Source organism: Anguilla anguilla, chromosome 3, assembly GCF_013347855.1.
Source record: "Anguilla anguilla isolate fAngAng1 chromosome 3, fAngAng1.pri, whole genome shotgun sequence".
Classification (NCBI taxonomy): domain Eukaryota; kingdom Metazoa; phylum Chordata; class Actinopteri; order Anguilliformes; family Anguillidae; genus Anguilla; species Anguilla anguilla.
This window is the reverse complement of record NC_049203.1, coordinates 56,857,062-56,883,852: the sequence shown is the minus strand read 5'-3', so window position 1 is coordinate 56,883,852 and position 26,791 is coordinate 56,857,062. Positions and strand designations below refer to the sequence as shown.

Genomic DNA, 26,791 nt, shown 5'->3' with positions numbered 1-26,791 from the left:
TATATTTATTTAAACTGGAAATAAATTGACTATATACATTATGTACGTATAATGTTATCGAATCTAAAACCCATTGTGATACCCATTTCCGTTTCGAATACATACACCCCAGATACACCCTTATACATGAAGATATTATGCACATCTACAACGTAGCATCGTCTCCGTGGTAACCAACTCATTCTACTGTACGTAAACCCAGCGCTGTAAATTCGCGACATTCTGTCGCATTATGCGGCCTCCGTAAGCAGTGCACAATGCGCATGTCCGTGAGGAACGACTGTTTCACTCCATTCAGTCGCTGTAGGAGTCAGTTTACTCGAACTCAAACACGTTTATGTCCAAGAAACTTGCAATGTTAACATTTTTAGGGTCCAGGTGAAGAATATTTAAACAATCAGTTAGTTCCTGAACATCGGGAGCTGAGCTAGATAGCTAGCTAGTCACCTTAGCTAATTGTAAGAAGCCGACAAAATGGTAAGTAGGATAGCCAGGTAACATTAGGTAGCTATCGATAAGTTAGCTAGCTAATGCTAGCTGACTGTAACGTTAGCTAGTCTAATAGCTGAGTGTATTTATACAGATAGCTAAGATATATTTATATTTTTGCTTCAAATCGACTTCCACAGCTCATTGTGCTCAACAGTTAGGTAGATGTCGCTGTCTACTCAGCTAATGTAGCTAGCTAGTAGTTACCTATCTATCGATAACTGATAAACACTTGCTAGCTCGTCAAGTAAAATAGTCTTGGCGAATGGCTAAAGTGAACCCGTTTTGACAGCTGATAGGACTGAAAAAGAGTCGGTCAAGCAGACGATGACATCCGCCAAGGTCTCAGGTAGAGATAGCTAGTTGGCTAACGACCTACAGTTGAGTACGTTTTGCTAACTGTTAATGTTATTTAGCAAACCTTTTAAGAAGAAGCTAGTTTAGTTTAGCAAGATAAACGGCTTGCTTGCTTTTGCCTGGATTCTGTCCACTTCATTTAAAGGTTTGTAGCTATCTGTTTTTTATGTGTTCTAATTGTGCCATCTGCGGAGAATTGGTTAGAAAGTAGCCAACATTAATTTTAGCTAGCAATCAAGCGAGCGGTCGAAACCCAGTCCACCGAAGCTAGGTTCGGTTGCAAGAACGTGTTCGTGCTTGTATTTTGAACGAATAAAAATGAATCTACTTAGCTAATTGTCGAGCTGTGCTCAATTGTAGTATGTAATGGGTTTACGAAAAACATAGATACTGAGGACACTCAGTATAGCTATTGCACAAAGCAGGAAATGGCAGGAGTGGGTGTGTCTTGACGGAGAAAGAAGGCATCGAGTACTTGAGAACAGAACAGTCCTGTGCTTGAAATGCGATCAAAAGTTTTTGACAATCTGGAAGCATGTCTCTAAACCTCTTTGAACGAACAATTCACTGGAAAAAATTAATGATGTTCAATTGCCTGAAAAAGCTACAGGGTTTGCAAAGTATAGAAGAAATATACAAATTTACAATCTGTCATCGGGAAACTTAATTTCCCTTTGTTCTAGTTTCCTACTGCAGTGTATGGGTCTCCAGTGCGTATATTGGTATTCATATCAGTTGACATGGGTTATGTTTTATGCAACTGTTTAATTGAATTCTGATCAGGAGTTGCATGTTGGCTATTCATATGATGTTTATTCAATATAGTTTGCCCATTTAGACAAATAGTATTTGTTTAATTAGGCAAAATCAGGGCAACCGTGTTTTATTGATCTAGGCCTACTAAAATCTACAAAAATGTAGGCATAGAAGATGGTTGTTCTTTTATATGTTTTGTTGCTTATTTAATTAAATTTTTTGACCATTGTGTCATTTTTTAACTCGACTGCACCTCACTGGTAGCACCATGCTGTAAAGCTGTGATCATTCACTGAGATTGCATGATAACATTTAATTGTTTACTAATTCTACCTGAAAGGTCCCCACATGTTACTTGCTGCCTTTTTTGCATTCCCCATGAAATCAGATGACTCATTACTGGCAACATTTTGTGAAAGCTCAGATTATTGCCCTTAGCTCCTTTTTGCATTATGCTGGTTAATGTTAGCGAGCTTTAATCACAGATATTTCCACCTGCACGCTAGAAAGCAGTTATTTTTCTATAAGTAGGCTAGCTATTTTTAGTTTGCCAATAGTGGAATTTTAATTAGCATTGAAAATTGGTCAGTTTTTTAGTTTTTCTTATTAATCAGGATCCTTTTGTCTGCGTACTTGTTAATTAATTCAATAAATAATCGATAACAATCATTTTAAGATGAAATTCAAGTTTTCTCAAGTCTAACCTCAGTAAATTTCAAGAGCAGCTTACCAAAATTCCCCATTAGGGGTCAGTGTGTTCCTTCGTGACACTGTTTGTAATGGAGGGTTAAAATAATTTCAGAGGTTTATATAATATAAATCATATGTTGTATGTTCCTCTGTGCATAAACCTCTGTCTCTCTTTCTTATTGTCAGATTAACATAAAGAAAAACACAACCTTACAGCTGTAAGTAAAGGATATTAGTTCTAGTTTTATTGTGAAATTCTTGTGTGTTTGTGCAATTTGTCTGGTTTATGTAGCTCGCTGTAGGTCCCAGAAGTGTAGGGAGTGTGGTGATATACCCATGTATTTGTTCCACAAAGACTAGCTTGAAAATGTAGTACAGCTATCTATCTGCCCTCCTGTGTATTACCCTATTCACGTGCCATCTTAATTATTGCATGAATTATTTCATTGTAAATGTGCATTTAGGCCTATGCGTTTAGTGTACTAAATATTCCCTATCAGCCACATAACTTGGTGGAGGGAATGCCTACCATTCCAGTCAGCATTGAGGAATTATTTGCTTAATCTTCAGTTGGCACTGTAGCATCAAATGTGAAGTTGGGCCTGCAGCATGAACTGTATTGATGAAAAAATGTTTGGATTGGGCTTGGCCCAGATAAGTGCACTGCTCATTTCTTTTTTCCTTTCACAGGGAGCTATTTTTACATAAAATGACCTCTTTTACTCTCTCGATGACAGATACCTCACATCAAACCCCTGGCCCTATCCTCAGGCTATTACACATGCACACACACACACACGCACACGCACACGCACACGCACACGCACACGCACACGCACACGCACACACACATGCACACGCACACACACACACACACAGTTTGTATGATAATTGTGGATTTGGCTATAGCGCAGGTTATGTTACACAAAGTAACCTGCTTCCCAAGAGAGAATTGTCATCCTGTAGAAAATTTTGCATGATAATGTAGACCGTAAGGACCTCACAGGCTATGTACAAAATCGCATATGTACAAAAATGCACAGCACAGTATTCATTTTCACTGCTATTTGCACTGTTTATCTTAACAATTTCAAAGTCAGTCATAGATGCATGGGTCCTCTGTTAATTCAGTTATTTACCACTTAAGTTCTATGGTTCTGTCTTTTAGGTTTTATTTTTAAAGAGGGCATACAAATATGTTTCCATGTTCATTCATTCACCCATACTTTGTAAATGCTGATTACTCCTGTGAGCGCTGATCTTCTCTTTCTGTGCTCTTCTGTCTCTGTTATGTGATTGGTTAATGGTGTGGGAATTCCTCACTGTCAGGAGTTTTCTCCATTCAGGCTACAGATAGTTTGAAGGCAGTACGGTCTAAGTGGTGAAAAGGCCCATTGAGAGAGATGCAGAAATTTGATGTACTTTCTATTTAATGCTCGCTCAACCATGGCTCTTTATTTTAACCCCTATTTGAATGCATTTTTGTTACCCCATTAGACTCCCTTGAGTCTCAGTCAGTAAAGGTGGTTGCCACAACCATAGTCTGAGCCCTATAGCCCTGTATGCATTATATCGACTTTGACCAGAAGACCGCAGTAATGGGACACAATTGGTTATGTCCCGCTGAGGTGAAATGGCTTCAAGTTCCCCAATTACATTTTACAATTACACTTTGCAGTTTAGTCTCTTGGCAGAAACATTTACACAAGGCAACTTACAAAAATGACCACCGTGCAAGTGCCTTGTTGAGGCTCATCTAGCACCCACAGGTTATCAGGTGGGAGAGGCATCTCCCTCCAATTGATGCGAAGCTGTCCTGAACTACATTGAGTTGATTGGCGTTAGCCACTGGCTTCTGAATGAGGGTATTAGAAGGGCAGGCTCACTTCAGCTTTAGTGCTCTCTAGTGTGGGTGTAAGTAGTGACGTGATAGTGACTCACGCAGTCTTTTTGTACAATTGGGAATTCCAAATTTTAGAGAAAGTTGTCTACATTTTAAACATGGTTATTTTTTAAATGGTGTGTTTTAAGAATTGTACATCATTGCTTGTAATATAGTGTACTCTAGAAGATTCTCCAGTTTGTTGGGCATGATTGAAAGGTTGGTTGGGTACTGATTTAGATTTATCATTGTCATAGACAGAATAACTAGTAACAAGGAAAATATGTGATATTGATGCTCTTATAGTTCATCTTAGCGCACCTTCACTTTAGATCAGCAGTATTTTAATCGTGGTCTCTTGAGTGGTATGTCCTGTTATACCGAACTGCATGTGCACTGTGACAGGCATACAAAGCCATTTTAGACTGACGACCACATTGATGTAAACATTGCCCATGGCTATGTTCCCTTGATCTGTATACATGGTTGTGTTTGTGAAATTCTAGCCTTGGTTTTCTGTGCTCTCAGTCTTTTTCTAACATGACCTTTAATATTTCTGATCCTTCGGGCTTGATTTTCTCATGTGAACTGAAACATTCTTGGAGAAGGATTATCACAAAGAAATGATAAAAGCCTGCATTCCTACCTTCAATTATTTTTGCAAGGCCAGGCATATGTAATGTACGGGTTGGTGGATTGCCTAAAATCTACAGAAAATTGAGTTTCTCTAGGGGGAAAAATGGATCTCCCTTTTATTTTTTCCTATGTCCTTGTTCTGACTCCCTCATTCCAGGTTTTAATGTCAGTTGATTTTAAGTCATTATTTTGTTGAAAATGTCTGTAGTCTGCAAGCTGCACAATATGAAGTTATGCACTGTTCAACCTGTTTCCGGCCCAGTCGTCCCCTTGGTCGTAGGCATAGATGTTGTCCTGTCACACAACCTTGTTTTTAGTTGGCTAATCTATCAAGGCTGTCATGTCACCTTGGTATTGTCTGTGATCTGCAGCTACCCATCCCTTCTGATAGGAATACTTACATTGTGCCATCTCATAACATATTCTCCAAGCGACAGCTTTTCAAATGTGTTCTAGCTTCTCAGCCTGCGCATTAATTGAAACTTTACACTCAGAAATGATTTTGTAATCTACCTTTTTGAGGGAACTGTTACTTTGTGTGAATGTGTCCTGTTTAAATAATGCAATTGTATATCAGGAATCGGAGAGAAAATCTACACAGACAGGTATCGCAGGTTAACGGAATTTCAGTGGCGTAAAACTGTATTAGCGTTTTTTGACCAGCCTATTCTGTCATGTCAGTCTTGGGCATAGATTGAATTATTTCTGCTTTAAGTTACGAGCTTAATTGAGGAACCTGGAAGTTGGGAGCAATAACCCGAAACATATTATAAGTTTCAGCGAGTGGAGTTTCCACACAACGACAGTGCGCTGCAGCAGCCTGGCCCTGTGAAGGCCTCACGGCTGTGGCCTGAGAAGCCTCAGCCTGTCTGTCTCGGTCTCGGGCGCATCAGAGCGCGGGGGGTCTGCGTGTTGCGTGGCGAGCGTGCGTAACCGCCTGTGCCCGCTCTCCCCGCGTGCTGCAGATGCGCTTCATGCTGCTGTTCAGCCGGCAGGGGAAGCTGCGGCTGCAGAAGTGGTACACGGCCACGGCGGAGAAGGACAAGAAGAAGATGGTGCGGGAGCTCATGCAGGTGGTGCTGGCCCGCAAGCCCAAGATGTGCAGCTTCCTGGAGTGGAGGGACCTCAAGATCGTCTACAAGAGGTAGCGTCCGCTAACACCACAAGCCGTAAGAATGCACAAACTGTTGAAACAACAGGGTAGACTCATGCATTAGGATGTCTGTTCCAGATGGAACTGTGGCTTCGGTGCTGTTGTGCAGGGTATTCATGTCCTGAGCTGAGATTTTTGTGAGATCTCCTTGATCTCGATCAAAACACAATCCTTACTCATTGGAAAAAAATTGCGCAGTGGTGTCCAAAAATGTTCCCAAGACAGGTTGATGACTTTCCTTTTCCTTGTGTTCATCACAATGTGATCTTTTTGCTGGCTATGAAACCTAATTTTAATGGAAATTGCTAATTTATTCATTTCCTCTGTCTCTGCCTGAGCCAGAAGCACAAGAAAAATCAGAACAGCAGCTGGCTGTGTAGGCGAATTAAGCCCCATCAAATGGGTGACTCAAGTTAGGGATAATTCTTACTCATTTATTTGAAAATGGGAAAAACGTTACCTCCTCTAAATAAATTGGACCAGAGATTGTGGAGTGAGGCAGCACAGTCTGTTTTTGTGTCTCTTGGTGCATGGCTCTAACTCCTGTACACTTCCTGCAGGAGGACCTATGGATCATATCCAACACTTTAGGGTGATTGTATCACAACTTTCCTTTGATTACGATTCACCAAAGCGCAGTATGTGTTTCTAGCCATGAGAGGGCCCCAGACCATCACAGTCCTTCAGTTTGTACGTTCTGTACCTAATGCGTAGGCTCACTCAGGTAAGCTGGTATATGCAGTGTTAGGAGGTGGGTGGACAAGATCTGACTCCAGTCAAGACAAACCCATCCGTTTAAGAGTTTTCAGGGTAAAGAAGTCAGGACTGCTACACAAAAGGATGAGGAATTTACTACCATTAACATTGCCTTTGAGCAATTCACAGTGTTATCATGTATTTCACAGTATGTGATGTTATTCACCACCATACAGTTCTATGTGAACAATAGGTAGGCCCGGGTTAAACTGTTATATTCCTATTTTAAGATGATCCATGTCATCTCTGCTTAAAGGGAATCTCATAACATGTATTTGTGGATATTGCTAATTTATGAGATGAACAATTAAGTTTCCCTCTGTTGTTTGTGTATACATGTAATGCGATGACTATTCAGTTTACTTATGGTACTGATTTCATAGGTTTGTGCTTGTAATATGTTTACACAAAATTATCCTGTCATTTCAATAAAAAATTTTACAGTGTGTGTGTGTGTGTTCGCATTAACCTCTCTCCCCTCCCCTCTGCAAATATTTAAGGCAGATATTTTTGTGTCCCTGTGCTTGTGTGTGTGTTTACTGACCCGTCTCTCCTCTATGCAGGTATGCCAGTCTGTATTTCTGCTGTGCGGTGGAGGAGCAGGACAACGAGCTCATTACCCTGGAGGTTATCCACCGCTTCGTTGAGCTGCTCGATAAGTACTTTGGCAGCGTGAGTCACTCGCTCTCCTCCCTTAGTCCGTTCCCTAACTTATTTTTTTACTTACCGTTGCTTCGTGCCTCTGTCTCTGACACGCTCGTATTCTTCCACTTCCTTTCTCTCTCACTCCCCACTCTGTTGCTGTCTTACCGTCTTCTCTCTTTCTTAGTAGAACACGAATCGTTTTCATATGTCTGTGTACCCCCTCTGCCCCTCCCGATCTTGGAGCCTGGGCATTTTCAGTGAAGCCCTGAATCTCCTTAGATACTCATCTACACGGTGACTATTTTCCACACTCCTAGCCACACAGAGTAGAGCGACAGGAGCAGTCGAGCCAATCAGAAGAGTGGCTCCTCTCTCCCTGGGAAAACTGGTAATCTGTACTTGGTGAGCTACGGACCACTTATATTGCAGAAATCCCAGAGATATAGAGATAGATAGGCCAACTCTGTTTCAGTCAAAAACCAAATGTGATTGGACAGTATGCCTTCAATTAAGTCATTGCTACTATTTTGTCCACTAAGGCAGTGTCCTTGGTTAACATGCATTCTGTGGGCTAGCTTTTTGTACTCTGTAGCTATGTATGTAGTTGTATATCTTTACACACAGACCTATAGCAGTTGGCTGTGCTAAATTAATTGCCTATTGTGGCAGTAAAATCCTCTCTGAAACATTATTATTAGTAGTGGTGCAAATTAGTGGCCGTGATCAGGTGATGTAATTTGTGGACAAGTTTTTTTAGCCCAGTTATTTATTCTTTTCTTGGAATGCTACATCGAATTTGCCTGGCAGACATTGTCTTTTGAAGCATATGCTGCCAGACTTTCCTTTTCACTCCTCTTCCAACTCTGAAACCCAATGTTCTGGAGTATGTGATGCTCTTTTTTTAAGTTTCATTATTATAACTAACACTAAATAATAGCAACGTTATTCTACAAAATCCTTCACGTTTCATGTAGGCTAACCACCACAGTTATAACTGAGGTTATATTGGTACTCACTCTCAAAATGATTTCATAACTGACTAGTAATGTTATATTTGCTATTGCTAACAAGTCCACAATATTGGCACACTTAATGAGGGGCTTGCGCTCTGTAGAAGTTACTCTACAGTCAGCCAGTGCAACTGGCTCATCACTGCATGCATAAGTAGCTTACTGCTGCACCCTCTTGAGGTTGTGTTAGCAAATTACTAGACGGATCCCTAGTTTATATGAAACATAACACTTTTGAGACAAGAACTGAAAATATGAAAAATTCTATACCTGATCAATTTTTCAGGTTACAGTACCAAAGTTTCAGTGCATCATACAACACTAGTCTAGGCTATAAGGCTCAATTCTACTGGCTGAGTGAACCCAGTAGGTCACATTCTTTCTACAGAAAAAATTATAGAGGAATTACAAGTAAAATGTAGCAGCAAACAACCCAAATACTCATCCACTGTTCTGCTTCTTTCCCTCAGGTCTGTGAGCTGGACATCATCTTCAACTTTGAGAAGGCGTACTTCATACTGGATGAGTTTCTGATGGGGGGCGAGATTCAAGATACTTCCAAAAAAAGCGTCCTCAAAGCCATCGAGCAGGCGGACCTACTTCAGGAGGTAAGAGGTTGTGTTCAATAGCCAGGGCCATCACAGAAGTCTCCAGAAATGACCATCCAACACTTGTGACCCCTGAATTAACAGGGTCTGATCAGTACATTTGTTGTACTTTATTGTACGTCGCTTTGGATAAACGTGTCTGCCAAATTAATGTAATGTAATACCGGCATGTCAATCACGTCAGGTTTTTGTTTTCATGATTTTTATGCCAATATGAAAGTAGATGTATTTTTGTGAGGGGCACCATGCTAACTTATTCATAATTCATTCATTCATTGAAGTAAATATATGGAATAATATGGAATGAATATAACTGTTTTTTCCTACTGTTATTTCACTGTTTTATATTCAATGTCATTTTCTTATTTTTTATGGATGTAGCTGACATAGCTGACACAAGCTAGCTACTTACTCCTTGTGTTGCTTACTTGCTTACTGGTTGCCATGTTGAATATTGACTCAATTAATCTCCATGAACAAATCTATAACTCATTCACAATCAAAAAATTGGCTTTGCGGTATCATGCCTGGCACTGCCGATAGGAGTTGCAGTTGCAGTTAAATTACAACTGCAGAGGGAAAAAATTCAAAATGGAAAGAAACAAAGTTTAATTTACAGTCAAATTAGCAAGTGGTGGGTTAAACATTCGACTCAATGTAGTCCCCATGGACAATATAGTTGCACCATCATAATTCATGTTGGTGAAATTTCCTATTTTAAAGTAAGAACTTCTTCCAAACGGGTAAGAATCATTTTCCATTTAATGGTTTGTACTTAATGAATGTATTTTTTAACTTGTTTACATTTTTTTTCTGTTTTACTAATGGAATTATTCCTTTTTCCACAGGAGGACGAGTCTCCAAGAAGTGTACTGGAAGAAATGGGACTAGCATAGGCAAATTTTAACATAAGCCTTTTTTAAATAAGGCAAGAGGAGTTTTGGGACTGTTACCTATTGGAAGGGAAGGGTTAAAGTGTGTGTGTGTATGTGTACATGGGGGGTGGGGAGAGGGGGAATGTAATTTCTTCAACTCTGGTACCACTGGGTTCAACATATGATCTTCTAGAGCCCCTGTTGTCAAAATTGTCAAAAAGCCATTTTAGTAGTCAGTCGTTTTGTTCAGCTCTCTTAAGCTATTTTGGCTTCTGCATCCTGGAAGGTGTCCTAAATGAAATCTATCCGATGACTCATATGATAATCACTGAAATTGTGTGCCATTTTTTTGGTGAAAAATGGCAACACACAACACCAGCTTTTTGTTAAAGCTCTCTGTACATTGTGTTACTATTTAACGAATCACAGATGGGTCACAAGTTTTAATTTTGATCTGGCTCATCCTTTGAGCTCTTGCAGAAACATATTAACCTCTGCGACAATTGTCATGGCGACAGTGGAGATTCGGGAGTTTTCAACATGAAAAACCTAAACCAGTTTGGAACTGCTAAAAGGGACTTTTCCACCTTGCTGTTGCTTTTTTTTTTCTACTCAGGTAATGTGCCTCTCTTCTGCCTGCTTCTTTTTTGTTCGCTCTTATGACTCAGTACTTGACATGCATCACTTATCAGGAATTGCTTTTCCATGGGGACCACTCAGATTTGTGACGCTCCTGTGAGTGAGCTCAGCCCTGAGGCAGCTCGCTCGGCCTGTCCCATGTTAATGCGTGTGGGCGACGGAAGCGAATCTGCTTTGCTGCCCATTAGTGGTATCCGTGGTTATGTCAAATGATTGCTCTGCTGCGGCCGCCCCTCCCCCTTCCCCCTCTCCTGGCTCTGTGCTGTGCTCTGATCCCGACACCTCTTTCGAGCAGGCCCGGTGCGGGAGAAAGAGCGGTGTGCGTGGAGATGAGATCGGACCGTGGCCGTCAGGGATGCGTTTGCAAAGAAAGGGGAAAGGGTTCGCTTTTAGTTTTGATACCTGTTGAATGCTGGAAAGGACCGGATGAAATAACGGGCTGAGGGAGTGGGGAGGTGATTGGCCATTAAAGTTGCAGTAAATTTCATTTAAATTTAGTCCGTTCTGTGAATTACTGAAAAATTATTAATTTATTGACTATTATGGGAATGTTTCCATTCGTGAATAGCATTTGAACTAATTTCCTGAATTATAAGAATTTGAATTGAATTGACTGCAAACCTGCAGGTCATACCTTTTCTCTAATGAGCCCTAGCCAGTTTCAGGTTCTCAAAAAGGGACATACTTGAAGCAGACACTCACCCCAGGGTGAACACATCATTCAGTAGGCATTGCAATCATTTTGTAGTTTTGAGACTTAAGGAAGGAAGTGAGGTCTGGGTATTAAAACCACATATATAGCACTAATACACATCCGCTGGGACACAAGCACACTGTCCTCATCCTGTTTTCCAGTCAGTCTTTCCAAAGAGGTCTTTAATGTCTTTATTCCTGTATTAAGGGGGGAGAGGAAAAACCAAATTGCAATCAAGGCACATAATATTTTACTGCTTGTATGTGTGTTTGCAGAAGCCTAACTGGACCAGCGTTTAAAAGGGTCCTCTGAAACAGGAGCTATTGTGAATACAGTCCCAATTTTTAAGGGCTCAGAGTGATCATGATTTCTTTTTTTTCTGTGAATACATTGAGGGAGGTGGGAGGTTAGCACAAGGACATATTGATGTGCTATTCTACTGTCAGGAACCTAAAGGGAAGTATATGTGAATGTAATTTTGTAATGAAAATACAAAGCAAAGAAAATAAAATACAAAGCGAAAGCAGTAATGAACTGTTTATTTAACATGCTTGTGTCATTGAATTTAGTTTTTATAAAATATGTTTTCATAAAATTTGTTTTATATATCATGTAATCTGTAATAATATCCTGTATTCAGCCTGTACACTCTTGATTTAACAGTTCACATGTGGTTAAAGTACAGATTCTCAGTTTTTATTGAGGGGTATTTTTATACTATACTTGATTTTACACTTTTGATTGACTTTGTAGTAAAGGCCAAGGTAGACCTCTTGATGACTACATCAGCCACTAGCCGCCAGGAGCTGAAGTCGCTGCAGTACAGGCCTGGCAGAGAATCAGCGGAGAAGATGCGAAGCCCCTGGTAATGTCTGTGGGACACAGACTTCAAGCAGCAGTGCATGCAAAGGATATGTCACCATGACTACTTTCATTTGCATAACAGTAATATGTCTCATGTTATGGTGCCTTGACATGGTGCCTATATATAAAAAGTACAGTAATGTATACATGATGAAACCAAAATGTATGAAAACAGCCTTTAATAGAAGCTGAGCATCTGCACTTTAACCACGTGAATTGCTTGATTTACATACACTCCATTTCCAAAATTATGTGGACACCCCTTCTAATTAGTGGTTTCAGGTATTTCAGCCACACCCATTGCTGTCAGGTGCATAAAATCAAGTATACGGCCATGCGGCCTCCTTTGACAAACATTGGCAGTAGAATGGGTCGTGCTGAAGAGCTCAGTCACTTGAGCGTGGGTAGGGTGCCACCTTTCCATCAAGTCAGTCTGTCAACTTTCTGCCCTGCTAGAGTTGCCCCAGTCAGCTGTAAGTGCTGTTATTTTGAAGTGGAAATGTATAGGAGCAGCAACAGCTCAGCTGCGAAGTAGTGGACCACACCAGCTCACAGAACAGAAGCACTTGAGCATCCTCTAGAAACAACGTCAGCACAAGAACTGTTCGTAAAGAGCTTCATGAAATGGGTTTCCATGGCCAAGCAGCCACATACAAGCCTAAGATCACCATGCGCAATGCCAAACGTGGGCTGGAGTGGTGTAAAGCCCACCGCCATTGGACTCTGGAGCAGTGGAAATGCGTTCTCTGGAGAGATTAATCACACTTCACTATCTGGCAGCCTGACAAATCTGGTTTTGGTGGAATGGACAGTGCCAACTGTAAAGTTTGGTGGAAGAGGAATAATGGTCTGGGGCTATTTTGAGCTAGGGCCCTTAGTTCCAGTGAAGGGCAATCTTAATGCCACAGTATACTGTGACATTCTAGAGAATTGTGTGCTTCCAACTTTTTGGCTGCAGTTTCGGGAAGGCCTTTTACTGTTTCAGCACGACAATACCCTCATGCAAAATGTAAGGCCCATAAAGAAATGTTTGCTGAATTTAGTGGGGAAGAACTTGATTGGCCTGCACAGAGCCCTGACCTCTATCCCATCAAACACCTTTGGGATGAATTAAAATGCCGCCTGCGAGCCAGGCCTTATGCCCAACATCAGTGCCCAACCATACGAATGCTATTGAGGCTTAATGGAAGTGAATCACCACAGCCAAATTTACTGGAAAGCCTTTCCAGAAGAGTGGAAGCTGTTACAGCAGCAAAGGGGTGACCAACTCCATATTAATGGCCATGGTTTTGGAACGAGATGTTCAACAAGAACATAAGGGTGTGATGTTCAGGTGTCCACATACTTTTGGAAATGTAGTATATCTAAAATTGGTGATAAAGCCAAATAAAAAGAAGTCTTCTTCCCAAACAATCTGGAGCTCACAGTATGTTTCCATTTCTTTGCCTTAGAATAGGTGTGTGATTCTAGTGTGTGCGTATGTCTGTTAAAGTGGATGAGTCACCAAACCTTTGTGACAGTGGTGCAGTGAAACTGACTGCACCAGAGAGAAGGTGAGACTGAGGGAGAGATGCAGGGATGAAAAGGGGAAAAACAGATTTTTGGAAGGAAAATGGGAAAACTGGGGCAATGGGAATGGAATAAGGAACAGCACGCAGGGAAATGGGATACTTACAATTGTCTTAGCATAGATGAAATGGCCTCATACTACATATGGGTTTGTGTGGATGGGTAGCAGAGTGGGTTTCTTTGCTTGGATTCCCACCAGTCTGTCCAACCTGAAGTTGAATTCATATATGCTGCAGATGTAATCAAAGCTTTTCCGGCAGTCATCCATCTTAAAACTAAGTGAAAATGTCACCCCGTACGTCCTCTAATCCGGGTTCCATCTTTTGTTCGATTTGTTCCTGCAGGCCACTCAGCTGTAATTCTGTTTGTGTCTTGTCGTCCTGTGTAATCTCACACCAGGTGCGTCAGTCCCACACCTTTTTAATACTTCTGTGTTGAGCTTCCTGATTTTTTCTGTTCTCTGCAAGAGCACTATCCATCCTATCACTGACTACTTCATGCGTCTTTATATATCCTGTATTTGATGGTCATTGATAAAAATAGTTTCAGTTGACACTGATTTTTATGTGGTAGGGAAAGCAGGTAGACAGGCTCAGTACAAACATTCAGTTTGGTTTTTTTCTTCTGTTCTCTTAACACTGTGCACAAGCAGAACATGACTAATAGTGTGTTGACTTATGGTGATTTCAGTTTAAGGTGCAATGTCATTTATGCCATTATTAACATTTGCTGAATTTTCACCTTTTAAATTTTATTTAACATTTATTTGACCCCGAATATCGCATTGAGATTGAAATCTATTTTGGAAGGGTGACCTGGCATAAAACACAAGTTACCCAACAAACAGTTGAAAATCGAGTCGCAAACATCAAATGGGGAAAGAGACAGAAGTATAACATTAGTTAAAGAGCAGTGCAGAGGTTATAAGCAGGAGCATACTTCAGTCACTGAGTCATGAATTACATATTTAAAATCAGCAATTGAAATTAATTTGTCAAATCCAACTATAAAGTGCAAAATATCTGAAGCCCAGCTTTCCAAATTCAGTACAGGGATGAGGGACTTTGAAAAGCATCACATCTCATAAGAGGTGATGATGAGAATTTCTAAATTGCAGACAGCTCAGGTAGGGAGGAAATAGACCAGTTATTGTTTTATAGAAGAATATATACCAGTGGATCAATCTGTGCAGATGTAAAGATGTCAAACCAGACCATTTATATAAAAGACAGTGATGGGTTAAAGATTTTAAAAAAGTTGTAGAGGAAGTATGCGTATAGAGTTTTTCTCAATAGTGTAAAACAGGTAAATAAACATAGTTATGATGAATCTCCTCTTGATCTTAAAACTAAAAAAAGGATGTATTCTTCAAATAGAAACCTAACTCAATTTTCAGTTTCTTATTTAATTTATATGCAATTTAAAACTAAGTGTATCATCAAGCCAGATCCCAATGTATTTATAGGAAGATACTCTTTCAATGCACTTGTCATCAAAAGTGATTTTCAGTTCATCCAAAGAGTGGGAACGAGACCTTGAAAACACTAGACATTTAGTTTCCCCTGCATCGAGGACCAGCTGCAGATCCAAAGTAGAGACTGAATATAATTACAAGCATTCTGAAGTGCTTAAAAGGCCTGAGGAATGGTGGGGGCATCGCAATAAGGAGTGATGCCATCAACATATAAGTGGATCAAACTTTATCAATCAATCAAACTTTATTTATATAGCACTTTCCATACAGTCAAATGCAATAAAAACTGCTTCTCATAATAAAACGAGATAAACTCAAGCAAAGTAAAGCATAGAATAAAACAATAGAAAGTATATCCTAGCAAAGTCAAAACGAGTGAGGTAACATGACAGATTCAGCAGAGAGATGAAAGATGCACAGAATAATGAACAGAACAAAATGTAGTGAAAGTGAGCTCCCTCTGAAGGCAGCATCTTAACAGAAAGGAACCTCAAAAGGCAACAAACTTTGGGATCCACTTTGAAGGCAGGATGACGTCACAGAGCTTTTACATACCCACACAATGTCAGTGTTTACTGTTACAGCCGAAAGCTTTTACTTTCCAACTGAAAGACCCAACGGATTCTGTCATTGTAGCCGCAATTATCCTGATTATCTACTGAAGGGTAAACAAAATTAGTTATACATTCAGCTAACTACATCACTACCCACTAGTTCTGCTACTTTGTTTTGGTATTAACCAGTTTACCATGATTTCAGTATGTTCGCTATATGTAAGCCAAGTTAACGGTACATTAGCTTGTTCTATTGGAAAGTAACATGATTGCTTGCAAGTTAGTTAGCTAGTTCAGGAAAAGCTGAGGCAGCTGACTTCATATTGGGACACAGCCCATATGTTATCACCAAATCCAAGGTGTGGCCTTGGTTATGGGTAGCTCTTGATACATGCTGAGTGAAATGAATACAGTTCAGAGGATTTAAAAATACCATGACCTTGTTATTTGAATTATTGCTGGAGTGTAGATTAGTGTTGATTAAAATCACCTGTGATAATGCATCTAGCCTAGTTAGTGTGAATAATTAACAATAATATTGAGAAATTGGATGAGAAGGAGGGGCATTGTTTGGGTGGCCCATAGACAATGTCACCCAACAAAATGAAGTCACCCAAAATAATATTCCTTGCTGCCCAGAGCATCTGAGAAGATAGTGGCTGTCCCCCACCTCTTTTCCCTCCTCTGTGTTCAGCAGTTGTCTACGATCATGAAAATGCACTTTTGTACGTCGCTTTGGATAAAAGCGTCTGCCAAATGAATGTAATGTAATGTAATGTAATGTAGACAGCCTTTAAGAAGGTCCATCAGTGTTGACGCGGGTTTCAGGTGAAAATATACAGTCAAGTTTATGCTGAGTGATGAGATCATTTTAAAGGAATGCTTTGGAGATAGATCGAATGTTCAATAGAGCCAAATTTAGGCTCACCAGACTATACTTCTGGGGTACGCTCCTTTGCAGAGGAGCAAATGGTAAGTTATTCTTATTTCATCCAACATTAAATCTCTACAGTGGGAAATGTGAACATTGAATGGTCAATTATGTCAATGTCAATAAAAATGGTGGCATAGTGTGTTTTATTGTCAAGAGCTTGGAAAATGTCATTGAGTACTACTGAGGCTGCAGTAATTGTACTTTGACCAGACCTGAAACCATATCGCACATTACTAAGAATATTGCTGTCAGGTAAAAACTGCTTGATTGTTAGCTAGGCATTCTAAAAATTTTGCCATGGGACCGTAGCCTTCACAGAATCTCGGGCAGTGTGCATACATTATTTAGTAAATTTGCTTCCTGTCCTGTTTTATATTTGTATATTTTTTGTAAGGTTTTATTTGGGTATGCATTCAATCAATATTTTGTTTTATTTACTTTTAGTAACCCTTCATTTAAAAAAAAAAAAAAAAGTTAATTTATTTAACCAGGTATGTCAACTGAGAATTCAGTTTTTTCAGGTTTTCTGGGAATTTGGCCAGGACAATGAGGTTACCACCCCTACTCTTTTTTAAACTGCATGGGATCTGTAATGACCACAGTGAGTCAGGACCTTGGCTTAGCATCCCACCTGAAAAACAGCACCTTCCACAGCATAATGCCTTATTGGCCCACCTACACTAACTTTCCCAGGAGGTTTCCTATCCCAGTACTAACCAGGCCCATGCCTGCTTAACCTCAGGAATGATCTTTGCAAATGGTACAAGGCCAGCAAATATTTGTCTATACGTATGTATGTCTTTTCTGCATGACCTGTCGGAATTGGCCTGAAGAATACAGGCTGCACAGGGGTCCACAGCAGCTATCGTGGGCATGCTGTATTTGAGAAACAATGTGTGACTTGTTTACGTGGCTCAGGCTGCATGGTATGTGTGTATGTGTGGGTGGGTGTGTATTGAATCTGTTCAGAAACAGATTTGAGTCAACATGAGACACAGTAATTTAGCTTGATCCATGAATCACTGGTATAAACATTTCGCCCTAATTACCATCTGCTGTGATGATGTATTGTGTCGAAGTCTTACGTTGTATGTCCAGGTTTGGTATTATTCTGTGGTTATTACAAGTAATGTGTTTAATCTCCTTGTGTATGTACATTGTGTGACAATGACAAGAATTTAGCCGTGACTGTTGCAGCGCTGAGGTGTGTGTGTGTGTGTGTGAGAGAGAGAGACTGGGAGAAGGGAGGGGTAGAGTGAGTGTATGTGTTAGAGAGGGATGTAGAGACTGGGAGAGGGGAGGGAGGGAGTGAGTGGGAGGAGGTTGGGGGGTTTTGCAGTGGCTGCATGGAGGGATATGACTCACCTCTTAGCCATGTGACTCACGAATCACTGCATCTCTGTGGGCTGTTATTCTCTCATCATCCTATCATTCTGCTCTCTCCTCTTTCTTTTGGTATTTCAGTTTAGCCTTTTTATCTTTGTATTCCTATTTCTTTTCCTCTGGTTCCCTGTCTCCCTGTTAGTGTCCGACATGCTTGGACTTGTACGAAGAGTTACTGCCGTTTCTTGGCTGGCTGTCAGTGAATGAATGCATGAGCGGGTAGACGCCCTGTTGCTGCGCACGTTGTGTCCTTAATGTTATTCACAGCATTCTCACATCCCCTGCTGTGAGGAGTGTCCCACATGCCACAAAGGCACTTGTGTAGCTAGGATCAAAAGGCCAATGGGGGATCTCCTGTCTTTGTGGTGGGGGGTGTTTGATTGCTCAGTCTTCAGCCATTGATCCTCGGCAACATGGGGTTTGGGGCACACTGTCAGAACACGTGTTCTTTGCAAGTGAGGTGTGTGCATCTCCTGTGGGGAAACCCCTGTCCAGTCACTAGATTGACCTTATCATCTCGCTCACACCCCAACGACTTTATTATTCAGTCGAGTGCTTTTTTTCTCCTAGAGACGCATCATACATTAAAGCAAAGAGAATGCACGCATCAGTGATTTGTTAAGTGCCATTGATTTTGTATACAATTCATATGGCCATTTGCCTGTGTAATGTTGCTCTTATAATAGGATCGCATACCTGTTCGATGCAAGGTTTGTGTACAGCTATGTAGGATAATGTGTTGCATTAGGAGTTTAGTATAGTGCGGTGGAGTGTGATAGTCATGTTTTTTGTGGGCTGGAAAAAGGGCATTCTGTGTAGGGAATGTACAGAGAAGAATAATTTTATATTTTTTCATGATTTGAATGCACATGTATCTCGCAATAGTATACATTTCCCAAAAAGGAATTAAAAACAATATTAATAAAAAATAGTTGTTTTTATTCATAGATCTCTGTGTAGCAAAACTAGTCATCAACATGCGGTTATTTACATCCAGCAGACGCATGTTTATTACGGTAAGTACAAGGTACATCTATAAATAACATCAACAACAAAGTTTCCTTTTACAAGACTTAACAGGATTACTCAAGTATGCTAGTCATCATTTGATTTTTTTTTTTTACTTTTTATCAATGCTCATAATGTCTTCAAAGAAGCAACACATTTCTTAGAGATGCAAGTACACATAGACGTGCAGACTCAATCATTTTTTGACTCGATGCTCCCCCTTTCATTACTCTCATCTTTTCCTTCCCCTTCTATTTCCTCTTTGCAATAATCTCTTTAAATAAACCTTTCTTACTGTACCTCCCTCAGTATCTCCACGTATTCTTTCTATGTATTTGTTTCTATGGGGATAAGGTAATAGAGAATGCATATGTTTTTTGCCACTTCTGGGTGAAAAGGATGGGACCTGTGTATCCGATTTTACCAGAAGTGATGATCCTCTGACCTTGAGGAATGCCAGATGTGATAAACTTAAATAAAGGGACAACGTGAGATATGTTGTTTCCTGTCTTTGCATGCATACATAGATTTTCCATTGAGTATGTCACCACGCCAAATTGCTGTAATCTTTTAACAATAGTCAGTGACATTGTAATTTGGTTATGTGTCACAAATGTAGGAGATTAACATGAAGGCAAACAGGAAAAAATATTCTTTACAAAAGCAAAAGCTTAGATGGTATTGATGGGGTTGGTGTGGAGGGAGCACTGGAGTGATGATGCCTCTAAATTCACTGCAGGAGCAGGTACTGCATGTCCATCTTCCTAGGCACCATAATGTTTTCAAAGAGCAGGTTGCTTTACAGCCTACTCAAACTCAATACCCCCTCTCGAAAGTAGAGTATTAATTCAGTATTACTGGTCTCTATAACTCGCTTACTCTAATGTTGTATTGTCAACAAAGGTATCTCTTATGGGATAAAATCCCAACAGGGTGTTGTAGGTTAAAGGCATTTGGAATGAAATCAGTTTAGATGAAATCTAGAAATGCTAAGATGTTAACCATGTCCACTTGTTATTTTCATACTATCAGGATATTTTCAGAAAAAGTCCATGTTCTGTATTCTGTCCTTACTTGATTATATGTGACGTGCCTTTGCTGGAGGAGAGGGTCTGTTGCCAACAGGCATTCTAGCATAGAAAGGGGGAGTGCGTCTTGTTAAGGCAATAAATTGTGTTCCTAACAGCTTACATAAAATCTCTTTGTTCCTCAGTCATTTCGGAATGTATGAATGCGTTTTGCACCACTTTCAGTAAGTACATAAATATGTAAAATAAAGAACAAAATTAAATAATACAAAGCATACATTTAAACATTGGCATTGTTAAACAAATGCTCATAATAACAAATAAGGACTATAATACTTGTAGGTAACAAAACCATTTGAATCACATTTGGTACAAAGAAACTTCCTTTAGCCAAGGGCTGCGTTGCAAATGTTTTTCTGTAAACTTCCATACCAGCATGGCACCTTTTTTCGACTATGTGCGTACCACATGATTTTTAAAGGATGTTTTCACAGCTAAGAGCAGCTCATTTTTTTCCACATTGTCACATATTTAAAGCACTGACCTGTTGTTACTGAAGAGATCCAGTATCTGGACTGGTGGGTTCTAGATTATATACACTTCAACAAATATTAATGCCATTCAACACATAAGGCGTACTGTAGAGGGATATGTCTTAAGAAGTCACAGGAGTGGTCATTTGTAATACATGGATTGTGAGTTTTGAATTTCAGCCTGAGGTGATTTTGTTGGCTCTGCAGGGACAGCAGGATACATCTGAGATGACATGTGTCTCTTCAGAAAACAATTTGTTTTCTGATAGCGATGTCCTTGACAGGGAGCAAAGGAATGTGCTGTGAAGGAATTTTGTTCGAATATTTTAAATTGTATTTAGCTCATCCATATAACTTTTGCTTGCTCCCTTCCTCAATTCGTTCATCCAGGGCTGGAGGAGGAATGAGGGAATGTAGATATTTCAGGTCCTGACTCCTTATCTGATACATGCAAGAGCAAAGTGACCAGAATGGCGCTATGGAAATTCCACACCATATGCTTTCTTACCAAATCAATATACCTTAGCGGACCGAGGTATGAAAAGGGAGGGAAACATGGATCTGTCCTATTAGAAAAACTCAAAGAGTGGAAATAAAGGCAATCTTTCCACTGTTATCTCTCTTCTCTCTCTCTCTCTCTCTCTCTCTTTCTTTCTGTCTCTCTCTCTCCTTCTCTGTCTTCCTTCCTCCTCAGTCTCTTCATTACACAATTTAATCTCCCTTAGCCTTCACTGAAACATTCTGGGATGCTTCAGGAAGACCTTCTCGATGAAATTCTCTAACTCTTCATCATTGTCTTGCTGCTGCTGCCCCACTGGATCAAAGTAGTCTTCATTGCGGGGCACCATTGGAGCCGGAGGAGGGTAGTAGAAGGTGGGGCGGCGTCGAGGGGGTGAGCGAGGTTTAGGCATGGGCACAGGTTTGAATGTCCGGGGATGGGGAAGGATGTAGTTGAAGTACAGGTTTCGGCGTATGGGTGGTGGGTTTCGAGAACGAGGTTGAGCCCAGGGTCGATACCTTCTTTTTGGGGGAAAGCCAAAATCATAGTCCAGGGAGTTTCCCAAAAGGTCATTGAAGGAGAATGTGGGCTTGGTATAATACTGAGGTTTTGGCTTTGGTGGTGGGAAATAAATGGGGAAGTAGCCACGGTAAGGCTTCTGAACAAATGAATATGTTGGATAGGTGCGAAACTGCTTCTGCAACTTTGGCCAGAAATCCTGTTTGCTTGGCTTGACTACAGCTTTGTCTTTGACCCATGTCTTGGAAGGGCTTGTGAGAGAGGATGATAGCTTTGGAGCAGGATTTCGGGGGGCTGGGGCAGGAGCAGGGGCTGGAGCAACAGGGCGGTGCCAAGGTACATTTTCAGGAGCATCCTTTTTCTTTTTTTTCTCTACATCACTGATGATGTCAACTACATCATCTGCAGGCAGGTGCAGCTTACTTGAAATTTCAATGAGTTTGTCGATTGTCTGGGGGTCAATGTCATCATCATCACTATCATCCTCTTCTTCAGAACGCTTATCTTCTGCTGCATTGTTCCCTTGTGATGTTTTCTTGCTCTGATCCATATATTTCTTCCCATCTTGTTTGACCATGTACTGAAGCAGCATATCAGAAGCAATATCAGCTAGTCTCTCCTCTTCAGCTTTAGCCCTCTGAGCCTCTGCTGCCTGCCTCCTCACTTCCTCTTGATCTGCCTTTGCCCTTGCCTCTTCTTCTTCTGGGCTCAAAACCTCCTCATCTTCTTCATCCTCCTTATCCTCTTCATTTTGCCCTTTGATGTTGTCATCAAAATCATCCATGAAGTTGCCTCCCCGGTACAGAGGTGTGTTTTTTTTCTTCTGTTCCTCCTCTTGCCACTTCAGTTTCTTCTTTGAAAGAGCCAGCTGGTATCCCTTCGGCTTTGGCTTAATGTCATTGTCCAGAAAGCCATTGTCCATGTCCTGAAAGGAGCCCCTGCTCTCCCTCTGCCCTCCAGAGTCCCTCTCCCTCTTGGTGGCGGTGCTGTAGCTCTGTAACTCCTCCAACATTGTCTGCAGGTTCTTCACCTCCTGTGAACTAAGCTGTTCCTCCTCATCTCCTGGCTCCTGATGCTCCTCCTCTCTGGTCTCCTGCTCTTTGACAGCCTCTTTCTCTGGCTGCTCCTTCACTGGCATGGCCTGACTGGTTGTCCTGCTCTTCACCTTCTCCGTCAACTGTTCCTCTTCTTTCTCTGCCCTCTTCCTCTCTTCCTCTTCTCTTTCCTGCTCCTCCTTTCCCTCTGCTGCCGCAGCTGCCATCACCAACTCCAGCTCCTGCTTTCCATCTCTGTCCCTGTCTGAACCCAGCAGTGCTAGCTCCTCTTGCCCTTTTCCCTCTCCCTCAGCTCCTCTGTTCTTTTCCTCCATCTCTACCCTACTGCTCTTCTTAGACTCTCCTGGCTGGTTAAGAGCCTCCAGCAGAACGGCCGCTAAGGTTTTGGGGTCCACATCTTTAAACAGTTCATCCTCTTCCTCTGGGAGGCTCTGGGTGGGGTTCTGTTCTTTATCTACCCTGACTTGACCCCCTTCCAGTTCAGATTGAAACAACTTGGCAAGCCCTGGAGGGGGTGGTACATTGATGTCATCATTACTGTGTCCTCCTTTGATCAGAGGGATGGTGGCAGAGAGCTGTTGTGTGATACCAAACAGGATTAGTAGTACAACTGGGGCACTTGAGGTGTGTTGGCAACGGGTCATGACCTTGCAGAGTGGGAGATGAGGAAGAAGTTGATGCACCTGAGAAAGTGCAAGAAAGACACAGAAAGGTTCTAAAGTTACAGTTGATTGATACATGTTTACCTAAATAGGAGCAGTTAACAGTGTTGTTTCCACTATTTTCTTAGTTGCCCATTGGTGATTGTCAATATAATAGGTTTATATATGAATTTATACATGTTCCTTAATTTATAAATAGTGGAATGATGCCATTGAAGGAAATACTGTGATTTTATTTTCCCTTTTCCCCTGCCTTTAGAAATACAGGACAAATTATTTCATACAAGTGCTAAATAGTTTTGTTGCCAATAATAGCTTGAGCAGAATTATTTAAAATATTTATCAATGTTTGAATCTACTTATAAAATTAACCTCTTCCATTGTTCATTTCCTCTAACAAAAACAGTGGATACCATGCACTATGCACTATACTACAGTATTAGATTTAGCTCAGACTATTGGTTGAGCAAGAGGACATCATCTATCTAGAGTGATTGTAATAATATAAAATAAATTAAGAGGTTGGAATGTTTTTTCATTTGGTTCCAGTTTAAGATGTAGGTGTGTTCTAGGTGAATACAGTAGTTATATACAACATTTCCTCTGAATATATTACAAGAGTATGATGTTTTATGCTAATGGTTTCTCATGCTATCATTTTCTGAATATAGCAAATTCATTCTTTCACTTAATTATATTTTCATATTGGCCTACATGGGGCATCAGAGTGATACTGGTTTGAAATAAATGCTTAGAATCTGGGAATTGAGATAACTGAGAAGTCATATGCTTTATGTGGTGAATTTTTAATATCACAGCAGTGTAATTGTGCGACCTAATTATCGCGATATGGTGGTTATTGTTGGCACCTGTAAAAACCCATGCCCTCTTTAAGAACAATACAGAGGTATAATATTGCAGTTTAAGTGATTCTCAGCATAGGGCGAACAAAATGTATTTATGCATTTACTTATTTTTAATTGTAGGTTAAAATGTTTTCCCTTGCATAGCTAAGTATTTTTTGTTTTGTTCATTAATTGGGAGAATGAATTAAAACTGAACATGTGAGTATGCAGACATGTATGGCGGACAAATTCTGGTAGAATTCCGTATAAATGTGTAGGAACTGACAGCAGACTTCATTGAAAGTGAATTTGGATCTTTGTGTAACCCTGGTAACTAGAGCTACCATTTGATGGATCTTGTTTGTACAGTGATACTTAAAGTCTGACATAGTGTAGAATAAAACAGTAACAAAGACACTTGTCCCTTTGCCACAGGCACTTTGGTCAGAAACAATTTACAGTAATCTCATAAACTAACAGGAATGATACCAAGAAATGTATGTTTGACTACAATCTCGCAAATATCACAAAATGTAGAAGTCGTCATTTAATAATGCCCCATTGTGGGAAAATACAGTAAAACAATTTTTCTAATATTTGGTTTGAGTTAAACACTATACTACAAGAACAGAAGATAGGGTTTGATGAGGATCACCTTCAGTTGAGTTGCCAAGGCTAAGACGCCTTTTGCCCTAATGACCTGACACACCTGTTGTCTAAGATAATCATGTAGATATTTTCAACATGCGGCCAACCTGTAGTAAGTATACACAACATAGCATAAGCGTTTTGAGGTTACTTTGAAGAAGATTAAAATTAAATCCAATGTTGAGTAGGATTGACTTCTTAATCATACCAGCCCAGATAAGGAACTATCTGCCTGGAATCTCCGACATTACCTTCATTATGATAGATTAACATAGTGATAATGCCATTAACTGGCACCAGCATTATTTCTTAAATGAACAATATGTATTCTTAGTTCACCTGCAAACACATTTGCATCCACATTAACCATTAACTACTCAATTTCTAATTTTTCATCAGCGCAACGTACACTTAATTCATATTGCAATCAGTAAAGCAAAATCAGTAAAGCAAAAGAAGCTCTCTCTCTCTCTCTCTCTCTCTCTCTCTCTCTCTCTCTCTCTCTCTCTCTCCCTCCCTCCCTCCACTAATTCCAGATACTTCCAGTGTAGCCGCAGCATCAAAGTGCATTTGTTAATCGGCTTATAAGGGGTCCTATCTCGGTGTAATCTTATCCAGAGACCGAGAGCTACAATAAAGTCCCAACAAAGCCCTCATATCTTTCAGGTTAGAACTCAGACTGTAGTTTTGCATGACTGTTTGCGAGGCGTTCTTTGTGCATTAAATACAAGCAATACAGAAAGCCCCATCACTATACAGGCACAAAACTTGAACTCAACAAGTCCCTCAACCAGCTCAAGACCGGGTGCATGTTCTGCGGTTATTTTTGGTGTCCGACGCTATAGTGACGGAGATGGATAATGGGGTGGGGGTGGCAAAGATTATGTTGATGATTATCATTATCATTAGCATCATCACAGTGGTCATTATCCATAAACTAATTAAAGTTTATACCTCATATCTACCGCATATTCCCCTTCCCCGTTGAGTAACCAAGTCCCCTATCGCCCCTTTCTCCCCATCTGGCGTTTTTTCATCCCCCTTTGTCCATCTGTCACGCCTCGTTTCTTCATGTCCTTCTTGTCCATAGATTAAAACTCTTGTGATCTGCACATATATAATACTTTTCTGTCTCTACATTATTTTTTTAATGACTGTATTCCGTTGCGAAACAATAGCAAGAGCACATTCTCGATGTAGCCTTCTCGTAGTTACATTTCCAATTTCAACTTATTCCGATAGATAACTTATTTTATATTAACAACACGACGTTGTCTATGCACTTCTTCTATTGCCTGAGCTAATGGTAATGACCATAAAACTCACTACTTACCAGGAAATCCTTTGGGGAAAGCACAGATGTTTTCGCAAGTTGGTTTTGCTTCGCTTTTTCTGTCTTTCTCTTGTTATATATAGATATGTATTTCTAATTCATTCACTTACTGCACATTTAGATAAAATACAAAAAAAACGAGGTGTGTTCGTATTTTTCTTCTTGTTCTGGGCCATACACCTGCTTCATGTACACGGTGCGGTAAAGATATTTTCAGCACCTCGGCCAGCTCCATGTCATTATATATAGACCTTGTGCGCCCACGTGACCATACGTCAGAACTCCCCCCCCCCCCTCCCATTGACGCAATCTTCCATTGATAAGAATTTGGCGTCGATAGAACCCCGAGTCTTTGCTACGCTGCAGTGCCCAGATGAATGAACGGGAAGCACCATGAATGAATGAAATAGTATTTTTCACTGGAGGGAGAACAACAACAACAAAAAACATTGCGACTCTGTTCAGGTTTTCCCTCATGGTCTCTTTAGCTGCATACAGAATTGGTGTTATTCCTGGGATAGAGGAAAATATATAAATAGGCAGAAATACCTATCATCTTCTGATTGATTATGATGATAATGTAAATCCACATCATGACATCACATTATATTCATTTAGCAGTCGCTCTTATACGCTGGCATATATGGCACGTACTGGAACTGGAACATTTTGTTGTTATTATCTCTCCCTTCA

The 26,791-nt window shown here is 40.5% G+C and overlaps 2 protein-coding genes across 4 annotated transcripts; one reads left to right on the top strand and one right to left on the bottom strand.

The window, feature by feature from the left end:
* The first annotated feature begins 252 nt into the window (after positions 1 to 252).
* On the top strand, positions 253 to 11,736 carry ap1s1 (adaptor related protein complex 1 subunit sigma 1). Of its 3 annotated transcripts, XM_035409590.1 has the most exons (6): positions 253 to 991; positions 2,479 to 2,510; positions 5,776 to 5,954; positions 7,283 to 7,391; positions 8,845 to 8,982; positions 9,831 to 11,736. In XM_035409590.1, the coding sequence occupies exons 3-6, from the start codon at positions 5,776 to 5,778 to the stop codon at positions 9,876 to 9,878; spliced, it is 474 nt and encodes a 157-aa protein (XP_035265481.1). In that variant the 5' UTR covers positions 253 to 991; positions 2,479 to 2,510; the 3' UTR covers positions 9,879 to 11,736. The 3 variants fall into 3 exon arrangements, with proteins under 3 accessions (XP_035265481.1, XP_035265479.1, XP_035265480.1); XM_035409588.1 differs by lacking the exon at positions 2,479 to 2,510 and having other exon boundaries at positions 253 to 477; XM_035409589.1 differs by lacking the exon at positions 2,479 to 2,510.
* Positions 11,737 to 18,886: 7,150 nt separating this feature from the next.
* Positions 18,887 to 26,303, bottom strand: vgf (VGF nerve growth factor inducible). The gene is made up of 2 exons (XM_035408218.1): positions 26,099 to 26,303; positions 18,887 to 23,293 (listed from the first exon to the last, which is right to left on the bottom strand). Exon 2 carries the CDS (start codon positions 23,252 to 23,254, stop codon positions 21,266 to 21,268), a length of 1,989 nt encoding a protein of 662 aa, XP_035264109.1. The 5' UTR covers positions 23,255 to 23,293; positions 26,099 to 26,303; the 3' UTR covers positions 18,887 to 21,265.
* Between the last annotated feature and the right edge of the window lie 488 nt (positions 26,304 to 26,791).